We start from the raw sequence: 11503 nt of genomic DNA on the forward strand, positions 1-11503 counted from the left end.
CCCTTCTAAAACCAGTCTAAAAGCGAAGACTGAGCAGTCATCCGACAAGCATCACATGTCAAGGCCACCTGTCCTGGCCCATCCCGCTACCCTTTCCCCTGCCCAGCCTGGAGCCAGAGCTCAGAGCCAGCAGACAGACAGGGAAAAGGCAGAAACAAGATTGGAAGGCGTCTCCCCTTTCTCTTCCACCTCCTCACTCTCAGTTCTCCCCCACACTCCCGTCCCTGCCTCTGGCCCCTTCCCCACCTTGTCACCCACATATTCCCCAAGCTTAAGGCTCTCCAAGGAATTCCCATCGTAGTTCAGCATAATGAACCCAACTAGTATACATGAGGACACAGGTTCAATCCCTGGCCTTGCTCAGTGGGTTCAGGATCTGGTGTTCCCGTGAGCTGTGGTGCAGGTCGCAGATGCAGCTCAGATCCCGAGTTGCTGTGGCTGTGGTGTAGGCTGGTGGCTACAGTTCTGATTCAACCCCTAGCCTGGGAACCTCCATATGCCACATGAGCAGCCTAAGAAATGGCAAAAAAAAAAAAAAAAAAGAAAAAGAAAAGAAAAAAACAAACAAACAAAAAACCAAAAGTCCTCATACTCCATTCACTCCTTCACCTCCCATCCCCCCACTCCGGCCTTGGCTTTTGGCACCTTCGGTCCCCTCTGCCTGGAACTTGTACCTTGTGTGCCTGCTCCCTTTCCTCCCTCAGATCTCCACCCCATGTCACTTTTCTCAGCAAGGCTTTTCCTAACTCCCTGATTTGAAATCTCACACCTCTATCCCGCTTTCTTTTTCTCCATAATGTTTAGCACCTGACTGGTATCCTGAGCTCAGGTCAACACCAGATACTTAACCCACTGAGGCCAGGGATCGAACCTGCAACCCTCATGGATACCAGTCAGGTTCATTACCATTGAGCCACAATGGCAACTCCAAGGTCTTCTTACTCCAGCATTTGGGGAAGTAAATAAATCTCGCCAGGAGCCAGATGGGTCCTAGCCTCCACTTTTATGATTTGTCTCCGAGTTCTAGGGCTCATTCCTTCTTGAATGCTCAAAGTTCCTGCATGTTGCATGCTGGCCTGCTTAGGAGGCTGCTCCGGGCTTCCTGGCACCTTGGGGGCTTGACCTAGGAACTTCGTTCAGGCTATACTCACTTAGGCCTCTCAGGAAGAGATAAGAGAAGTTTAATTACTCTTTTGGATCACGGCAATTAACTATATAAATGAACTACAGATTTAATTCTCCTGGTTATTCGAAAAATCTTAGGAGCTGAGTCTCACATAGAATTTGACCTTCTTGCAAACTAGTTACACATAAAACCATGTTCACAGCTGTGGCAAAGCCAGATCCTTAACCTACGGTGCCTGGCCAGGGGTCAAAGCTGCGACCAACTGATCCTGTTTCACCACAATGGGAACTCCATCCCTGATATGAATTTAGATTTTTTTTTTCTTTTTTTTGCTCCTTAGGGCCACACCCATGGCACATGGAAGTTCCCAGGCTAGGGGTCTAATCGGAGCTGTAGCTGCCGGCCTACACCACAGCCACAGCAACACCAGATCCAAGCTGCGTGTGCGACCTACACCACAGCTCAGGGCAACGCCGGATCCTTAACCCACTGAGCAAGGCCAGGGATCGAACCCGCACCTCATGGTGCCTGGTCGGATTTGTTTCGCTGTGCCATGACAGGAACTCCTAGATTTGATCTTTGATTAAATATTTTCCCGCATGTTTTACCTCAACTGAGTATCTTTCCAGTATCAACTCTCTGGTGTTTAATAAAACCTCTTACATCACTTTTTACATTTATATGGTTTCACACCAGTGCAGACTCTCTGATGTCGAAGGAGGTGACGGCTCTGGTGAAAGGTTCAGCCTTACCAGAAGCAACCCCGAGAAATCCAGGGAAGTTCCCCTTCCCCAAACAGGAGGCAGATGGGGATGAGAGCACATCTGGAGCTGGTCCCTAAAACCATGAGCCACTTCACTTAGGCTCAAAAAGTCAACATCCTGGAGTTCCCGTCGTGGCACAGTGGTTAATGAATCCAACTAGGAACCATGAGGTGGTGGGTTCAATCCATGGCCTTGCTCAGTGGGCTAAGGATCCGGCCTTGCCGTGAGCTGTGGTGTAGGGCACAGACGCGGCTCGGATTCCGTGTTGCTGTGGCTCTGACGTAGGTCGGGGTCTACAACTCCGATTCAACCTCTAGCCTGGGCACCTCCATATGCCACGGGAAGCAGCCCTAGGAAAGGAAAGTAAAAAAAAAAGACAAAAAGTCAACATCCTGAATATGGATCTCACCAGGAGCTCCCACCCTTGCCAGCCTAGGGCTGAAATTTTTGGTCACTAGGAGTGGGAGCCCAGGACAAGCAGGTGATAGTCAACTCAATCCCTTTCTGTAGATGGGCCACATCTGACTTCTGACCCATGGATATGACAGTGATCATAAGCAGAGCCATGGGTCGAACCAGCAACCTCATGGTGCCTAGTCGGATTCATTTCCGATGCGCCACGACAGGAACTCTAGATTATTCAGATTATCGGATTGTGGCGCAAAGGGATTATCAGCATCTTGGGAGCCCTGGAGGACAGGTTCCATCCCCAGCCTGGCACAGTAGGTTAAGGATCCAACATTGCTGCTGCTGCTTGGCTTAGTCTCAACTCTGTCTCAGATCTGATCTGATTGGCCTGGAAATTCCATATGCCAAAAGGTGGCCAAAAGAGAAAAAAAAAGATTATTGGATCATTATGAAGATTCAACAAGCTAATTCACAGAAAGCTTTTAGAACAATGCCCGGCCCAAAGAAAATGTTCAATAAATGCTGACATTTATATTATTACAATTATTTTTACTAAGTGTTCCAGTGAATTCGCCAGTATTGTGAGGTCAATAACATCCCCACTTCATAGACTGGGAAACAGAAGCTAAGAAACTTTTTTTTTTTCTTTTTTGGGGCCACACCTGTGGCACATGGAGGTTCCCAGGCCAGGGGTCTAATCGGAGCTGTAGCCGCCGGCCTACACCGAAGCCACAGCAATGCCAGATCCTTAGCCCACTGAGAGAGGCCAGGGATCGAACCCACAACCTCATGGTTCCTAGTCGGCTTCGTTTCCACTGTGCCACGATGGGAACTCCTAAGAAACTTTAATGATAAACAAAGCATTTACCGTGTGCCAGCCCTGTTCCAAACACTTCATAATTCTTAATCCATTTATAACCTCATAACAACCCCACTGGTTGTTCCTATCTTAACAGGAAGCCATGAGACACAAAAAAAGACTAAGTGACTTGCCCAATGTCCTGGCAGTCTATGGTCCTTGGGCCCCAGGAAACGCAATCTGGCTCTAGCAATCAGAGTTATTATTGTTGGGGGTTGGGAGGGGCATCACACCCAGGAAGCATCTTATCACCACCAACTACTCTGGCTTAGTCCAGGGGGCAAGGAGGGCCTGAGGTGAGACCTGAAGGTTCGTTTCTGCCAAAAGTCAAAGCTCAGAACTGGAAGTTCCTGTCCTTGGCCCGGCAATTTCCATACCCAACAGGCATGACCAAAAAACAAAAAGGAAGCTGTTGTTGGTATGATTAGCCTCCCACAGCCTGAGATTCAGTTTCCTCACCTCCAACTACCATGAGATTGGGCAACTGGTAGATCCTTAATCCATTGTTTTCATTTAAAAATTTTTATTCTTAACCCACTGTAGCACTGTGGGCTAAGAATTCAACTGCAGTGGTTTGGGTCACTGTAGAAGCGCAAGTTCGATCCCCAGCCTGGCACAATGTGTTAAGATTTGGTATTAAGGACTTCCCCTTGTGGCTCAGCAGAAACAAACCCGACTAGTATCCATGAGGATGCAGGTTCGATCCCTGGCCTTGCTCAGTGGGTTACGGATCTGGTGTTGCCCTGAGCTGTGGTGTAGATCACAGACATGGCTTGGGTCTGGCATTGCTGTGGCTGTGGTGTAGGCCAGAGGCTACAGCTCTGATTGGACCCCTAGCCTGGGACCTTCCATATGCTGCAGATGTGGCCCTGCAATGAAAAAAATATATATATTTTTTAAAAAAAGATTCAGTGTTGCTGCAGCTGCAGTGCAGGTCACAGCAGTAGCTGAGATTCCCTGGCCTCTGTGGGAACATCCATATGCCTCAGGTAATCAAACCTGCAATCTCACGGTTCCTAGTTGGATTCGTTTCTGCTGTGCCATGAAGGGAACTCCAAAAATAAAATCTTTGGAGTTCCCCTCGTGGCTCAGTGGTTAATGAATCTGACTAGGAACCAAGAGGTTGTGGGTTTGAGCCCTGGCCTCGGTCAATGGGTTAAGGATCCGGTGTTGCTGTGAGCTGTGGGTGTAGGTCACAGACGTGGCTCGGACCCTGCATTGCTGCGGCTGTGGTGTAGGCCGGCGGCTCCAGCTCCAATTAGACCCCTAGCCTGGGAACCTCCACATGCCACAGGTGCAGGCCTAGAAAAGACAAAAAAAATAAATTAAAAAAAATTAAAATTAAAATTTTTTGATTGACATATAATTGATTTACAATGTTGTAGGTGTACAGCGAAGTAATCCAGTTATATACATATGTATGTACATATGTATTTTTTTAGATTCTTTTTCCATTGCAGATTATTACAAGATACTGAATACAGTTCCCTATGCTACACAATAGGTCTTTGTTGGTTACCTATTTTACAGTAATATGTCTTTTTAGAGATAACTTTGATCTCTTCTGAGTTCAGAGTTTACAGTGTGCTCATAGAGCCACATCCACCTGCCAGGTGTCACTTGTCCTCACTGACCTGGCCTGAAACCACTGCAGGAGTGAGGCTCCCACCTGTATGAGGGGACACTCCTACACTTCCAGCCCCTTGTCCCATGGCTCTCTGTGACATCACACTGAAGTGCTAGCACTTGCTCTGAAGTATGTCAGATGAAAAATCACAGCCTGGGTCTTCGGAGTCTGTCCGAATGCGTGTGACCAGGAATGCGATTGAGGTTGGGTGCTAGGGGCCGGCTGGGCCCAGAAGCAAGGGTCCTGGGTGGTGATAAGCAGAAAGAAGCGAAGGGGCACCTTGTCACACCATGACACACCTCCTCAGTTTCCTCACCTCCAGAAAGCCAGGTGTGAAAAGCCCAGCTTCTCTTCCTAGTCATGACACACACTCCTCCAGGTGCAGCTTCCTGCAGCCCCAAAGTTCCACTGAAACACATTACACTGCTTTTACCTAACCTCATCCAGATGAGATGCAATCAAATGGCCATATGAATGGCCAAGGAAATCCCTGCTCCTTGTAGAGCCGAATCAGGTGACTGTTTTTTAAATTCCATGGATCGAACACCCAAAGCGTCTAAGGTCCTAATAAAAGTGAAATGAGCAGGTTTCTATGGCTCTAGGAGTCTACTGTCATTGCATAAGGGCTGATCGAGGCTGGATCTGTGCCCAGCCCTGTCCCAGGTGCTGTGGATCTAAAAGGGCCCTCCAGGAGCCCGCAGTCTGGTGGGGAAGGCAGAGTGAACAGACACACCGTATGATAAACGCTGTGATCGAGGCATCATGGGGGCATCCAGTGGACATGGCCAAAGAATAATTCACCTTGCACAGGACAGAAAAGTCAGCAGGGACGAGCAGAGGCCAGACTCAGAAGCTAGCCAGACAAGCTGTATTTTCCCTCAGCTACATGACCTTGGGCGAGTCCTTCAACCTGAGCCTCAACCTTCTCACTTGTAAAACAGGGCTAAAATTCCCCATCCCACAAGGACTGTTTTAAGGCTTAGAAATAATGCATGTGAAGGATCACGGTCCATCTATAGGGGCTCAGTTGTTAATTTCTTAAAAAAAGCGACCCTTGGAGTTCCCATCATGGCTCAGTGGTTAGTGAGCCTGACTAGCATCCATGAGGATGCGGGGTTGTTTCCCAGCCTCACTCAGTGGGTTAAGGATCCAGCGTTGCCATGAGCTGTGGTGTAGGTCGCAGACACGGCTCCGATCCCACATTGCTGTCTGTGGTGTAGGCCGGCCACAAGCCTGGGAACATCCATATGCCATGGGTGTAGGCCTAAAAAAAAAAAAGAAAAGGAAAAAAGTGACCCCTGATGCACTCTGGAGGACAGGCAGGAACTCACCAAGCAGACCAGGAGGAATGACAGGTCAAGCAGAGAGCAGCTCCGCATGTGCAAGAGCCCAGAGGCCAGTGGGGCAGAGGGTGCTGCAGAGGAAGCTGGCAACGGCCTTGAAGGCCAAGCCAGGGAGCTTTGACTTGATTCTGAGGCACTGAGGGGTCACAAGTTTCCAAGCAGGGGAGGGACAGGATGTGGGTATGTGGGCTAGGAAGATGAAGCCTTCTAGCACAGTGCACAAACAGAGATTCTGCAAGGACCAGAGGCACCGCAACAGCCATGAGCCCAGGGAACACTGGCTGCTGGACCGCAAGCACCACCCATGGTGAGGATGTCAACACACAGGACTATCCCAACACAGGATGGGCAGCAGGGCCCTGCTACTCTGCTGGAAGCTCTTGCCTCCAATGTATTGCAGGTAACACAGCCTCAGTCATTCTTTTGTTCAGCAAATCTCCACTGAGCACCTACTAGGTCCCAGGCCCTCTCTTGATGCTGGAGTCAGCACTGACCCAGACAAGGTCCCTGCCCTCCTAGACCTCACATTCTACAGGGGAGGCAGATGCCAATAAATAAATAAATGTCTAATATGTCAGGATCACATCACTAGAAGGAATGGTGATTGTTATAACCCAGGTGAGAGAGAAAATGAAGGCTGCCCAATACCCACTTAGGAAGGAAAACCAGGATCCAAACTAGACTGTACACATAACTTCAAGCCCATGGTCTTTCAGCTTCTGGAAGATGCTTTTTTTTAAGGGCCACGCCCATGGCATATGGAGGTTCCCAGGCTAGGGGGTCCAATCGGAGCTGTAGCTGCCACCTACACCACAGCCCCGCAGCTCCAGCCACACAAGATCAGAGCTCCGTCTGCCACCTACACCACAGCTTATGGCAATGCCAGATCCTTAATCCATTGAGGCCAGGGACCAAACCTGTGTTCTCATGGATGTTAGTCAGATTCATTCCTGCTGAGCCACAACGGGAACTCCCAGAAACTGCCACTTTTTGAAGAGCTTATATGTAAGGCACACACTGGCATCTCTCTTGAGCCGCAAGACCCTTCATCCATTACTGACCCCACAAGAACTGAGCACCTACTACAGGCCAAGTACCACTCTGGATCCTGCAGCTAGAACCATGATCTGGACAGGCATATCCAGACTGTCAGAGAAGACTGATGCTAAAGGAACACATTTACCATTTGTCCTAAGTACTACAAGGGCTACAAATCAGTAGCAGGTGTTTTGAACTGAAGGGATTCTCAACCTGGCCTCCCAGAGGAAGTAACATTTAACTTAAGACCTAAAGTCTCCAGTCTGTCGGGCAGAGGGAAGAGAGCGGCAGGTTGAGGGAGCAGCATGAGCAAAGCTTTGAAGCAAAGGAGCCTGGCCTATTTGGGGAACTGAGAGGACAGTGAGGTTGGAACTCAAGAGACTGGGGGGAGGAGCCAGGATGTGGTGCAAGACAAGGCTGGGGAGGTCCACAGGTGGACCAGCCAGGCTTCCCAGCTGTGCTCAGAGCCAGGATTCTAGGCAGTCTGGCCTCTAGCACCAACCCACATCACTTCTCATATGTGGGGTCAAGCCACTGGCCCCAGAGGAGCTATCCACGACTCCCCCTCCAGTTGAGGATTTTCTCAGCCATTACAAGAGTCACTTCGCACTTCCCAAGAAATTCAGCTCCTGGGGGACCAAATCCTGGCCCTCCCTGGAAGCGTCTGGCAAGGTTTCAGGTGCCATCAGGTAGCCCGTGTCACGGGGGACCATTTACTAAGTGGATGAATATTATCCCCACTTGATAAGGAACCTGAGGCTCAGGGAGATAAATCACACACTCATCTCTACCTCTTTTTTACACTTTACTTCTCCCAGTTATGTGGAACTTGGGATGCACGGTTCTGATTCTAAGATCCTATGACACGTGAGACAATGCCAAGGTTCAGAACTCAAGAGACCTGAGTTAGAGCTGCAAGATTCTAAGCCTTCGTGTGCCAATAAACCGGGTTCCTGACCTGTGCTGGCAAATGCAAGCCTGAAGAGGCAGGCACCACTCGGCCCTTTTCCACCCAGGTCTCCTGGGCCCCACCTTCAGCCAAAGGACATGAGCGGGGCGCCCCCAAATGGCCAAGAGTGGATGGGAAGCGGCAGGGTGATTAGGAGCCTTACACTAAAGCGATGGGTGGGGGCAGAGGCAGGGGTGAGAAAAGGCGGGGAGTTCCAGGTCCCGCCCCGGAGCAGACTTCCTGGCAGACACCAGATGCCCTGGGTGAGCGGCAGCCGCTGTGAACGGCTGAGCCATGGGGTGCACGCGTGACGCCATCCTGGATGCACTGGAGAACCTGACAGCCGACGAGCTCAAGAAGTTTAAGATGAAGCTGCTCTCAGTGCCACTGCGTGAAGGATATGGGCGCATCCCACGGGGGACGCTGCTGCCCCTGGATGCCATCGACCTCACTGACAAGCTCGTCAACTACTACCTGGAGGAGTACAGCGCTGAGCTCACAGCGCTTGTGCTGCGTGACATCGGCATGAAGGAGGTGGCGGAGCAGCTGCAGAAGACCCTGCACAAGGGTGAGCAAGCCCCCTCCACACTCTGCTGCAGAGGTCCAGACCCCACCCCTCTCTTCCAGTATCCCCTGGTCTGCACCCTCCTCCCAAGCAGTTTGCCTCTAGGGCACTTTCGCTTCCTGTTCCTCTTATCTTTCAATCAAAGTTTCTCTGTTGCCCACACTCAGTACTGACCTTGGCAGGTGCCCCGGCCCCAAAAGGCTTGGAAACAAGCTTAACTGATTTTCTTACAGGCCCTGGAGCCAAGCCAGCTGGAATCAAAGCCCTTCCCCTGAAAGCAGACAACAAACCAGGTGAAGTCTTCACACCCAACCTCACCTGCCTGGCCCCGCCCCACCCCGCCCCACCCCAGCACAGTCTATCTGCTGTCCCAAGGCCAAGAGCACCAGGAAAGTCCAAAGCTAAGCGAACCCTTCTCCCAGGTCTCCTGGGGCCAAGCCTGGTGGGGAAGAGAAAGGGAGACTGAGTCATCCTCATCCCCGTCTGGGAGGAGTCCCCGTGGGCTGCCCACCTTGAGCCCAGCCCTTAGGATTGGATTCAGGGTCCTCTCTGGATAAAGCAAGGTGTTCAGGAGGGACAGACCCCAGCCCCCACCCTGGATGCCAGCTCATCCCCCCTCCTCCCTCCCCACCTCCCCAGCACTGCACTTCGTGGACCAGCATCGGGCAGCCCTCATCTCAAGGGTCACAGACGTGGACGGGCTGCTGGATGCCCTGTACGGGAAGGTGCTGACGGAAGAGCAGTACCAGGCAGTGCGGGCGGAGCACACCAACCCCACCAAAATGAGGAGGCTCTTCAGCTTCACTCCGGCCTGGAACCTGACCTGCAAGGACCTGCTCCTTCAGGCCCTGAAGGACACCCAGCCCTACCTGGTGGCCGACCTGGAGCAGAGCTGACTCGGCTTCCCCAGCAGCGGCCCCACCTACAACCCCTGGTAGTTCTGGCCAACTTACCTGGAGTCTCTGATCTTGTATACATAATATATGAAAAACCAGCTTGGAGTTGGTGTTTTCCTACTTCCAGCCTGGAAGCACATGCAGAGCTAAGCTACACATCCTCATGCCGCAGAGCCTCGGGGGAAGCTCTACTCTCTGCCTGTTCCCGAGCCTGCAGGCTCCCCACACCCTTCCTCTCCCAGTCACCGAGGAATCCTCCCTCATTCCTCACTTGGTGGCCCCTCCACTGCCACCCCAGAGGCTCTGCCCTCAAGACCCACAGTGAACACAAGTCAGCCTTGCAGCCAAGGCCCAAAAGCCAAAACAGAAGTATGCACAAAGGGCCTGGAACCATGGAGGTGGGGAGGCAGATTTACCAGATGATTTGGAAGCAGACACTTCTTTCTTCATGGGGGGGGGGATTGTAAAACTAGAGCAACTTTGGGGAGGGGAGGGAGACGAGAGTAACAAGAGCACAAAGCCCCAGGTATGCCCTAGGGTTCCTTCTGGCACTGACACGAGCAGGCTTCCCAGTGGCCTCCCACTCCCTCAAAGGGGTGATGGGTTACACTTGGCCCCAAAAACATGCCAACCACAAAAGCAACTTGATGGGATGTGTGCCAACAAAAGAAAATAGTATTTCTTTCCAGAAAGCAACGTTTAGGATGCCTTCCCAGAGGTTATTAAGGAACCAGGACTCTAGGACTACATCTGGAGCATACCTTGCACCCAAAATCTTTCTGGCTTGGAGGGGCTGGATGCAAAAGCAACAGGCAGGCCCCCCAAAAGGCCAGCTATCCCATCCTTAGGAGTCAGCTTCAACACGGAGACCCAGGTGTGAGGGTACAGGGTGTGCCGTTCACAATGACACACTAGCCCAGAACGAACAAAGCTGTGTGAAGCCTTCACGTGGAACTCTCCCTAGACAACATGAGAACTAGCAAATGCAGTTTATCCCCCCACCCACACCCACTGTCTGTGCACTGTCTGATTCCCTATGCTGATTCCCGGATCACCAGGGTAACAGCAGAAAAAGTGGTCTGCTGTAGGAGTTAAGCTACAGAGGAGCTAATGGCCACTGTCAAAGCCACAGTCACTACAGGATCACTTCTAATGCTATTTTAGGACTCCCAGAGGAAAGAGGAGTTTCGCCTAAAGCAGGAAATCAGCCCCAACTCTCAGGATCCTGTGGGTTCGTCTTCCTCTTTTTTTTCTTTTTGGCTGCACCCATGGGCCATGGAAGTTCCCAGGCCAGGAAACAGCAGCTGCAGCAACACCAGCTCCTTAACCCAGTGTGCCGCAGCGGCAACTCCTGTGGGTTTGTCATCTTTAGCAGCCACTCCACAAAATAAACGCTGATGCTCCCCAGGCCACCCTCAATCCTTTTCTACCAAGTATCCTTAAGTCTTCTTATCCAAGCTTTATTCAACCCGAGACATTTATTCACTTATGTTCTGCAAGGACCTTAGCATTTCTCCAACTGAAGTTTTCACCCTTCTGGCAAGAGGAACTGCCTAACCAGAAAACACGACACCTAGAATGTTCCATTAAGGGCAGACTTAGTCTCACTGCTGCTAGCTCTTCAAACACACACCCCAAGGCCTTCTCTTCACTGCCCCCAACTGCCTTCGGCCTCCATGTTTTACCTCCAACAGGCCTCCTGATTCTCCCTGCTTCTACTCAACCACCGAGGGCCTGAGTGATCAAAACTGATTATGGAAGGAATTTCCTGGTGGCTCAGCAGGTTAAGAATCTGGCGTTGTCACTGCTGTGCTGTGGGTTTGATCCCTGGCCCTGGAACTTCCGCATACCGTGGGCAGAGCCAAAAAATTAAAAAAAAAAAAAAAAAAAGAAACGGACTCACTTCTTCTAACATGAGAACACATGTT

At 51.0% G+C, this 11503-nt stretch overlaps 1 protein-coding gene across 1 annotated transcript; it reads left to right on the top strand.

Annotated features, from left to right (window-relative positions):
* LOC100522011 (apoptosis-associated speck-like protein containing a CARD) lies at positions 8080-9680 on the top strand. Its single transcript, XM_003124468.5, has 3 exons — positions 8080-8682; positions 8913-8972; positions 9319-9680. Exons 1-3 carry the CDS (start codon positions 8409-8411, stop codon positions 9573-9575), a joined length of 591 nt encoding a protein of 196 aa, XP_003124516.1. The 5' UTR covers positions 8080-8408; the 3' UTR covers positions 9576-9680.

The sequence above is a fragment of the Sus scrofa genome, chromosome 3 (genome assembly GCF_000003025.6).
Source record: "Sus scrofa isolate TJ Tabasco breed Duroc chromosome 3, Sscrofa11.1, whole genome shotgun sequence".
NCBI lineage: Eukaryota > Metazoa > Chordata > Mammalia > Artiodactyla > Suidae > Sus > Sus scrofa.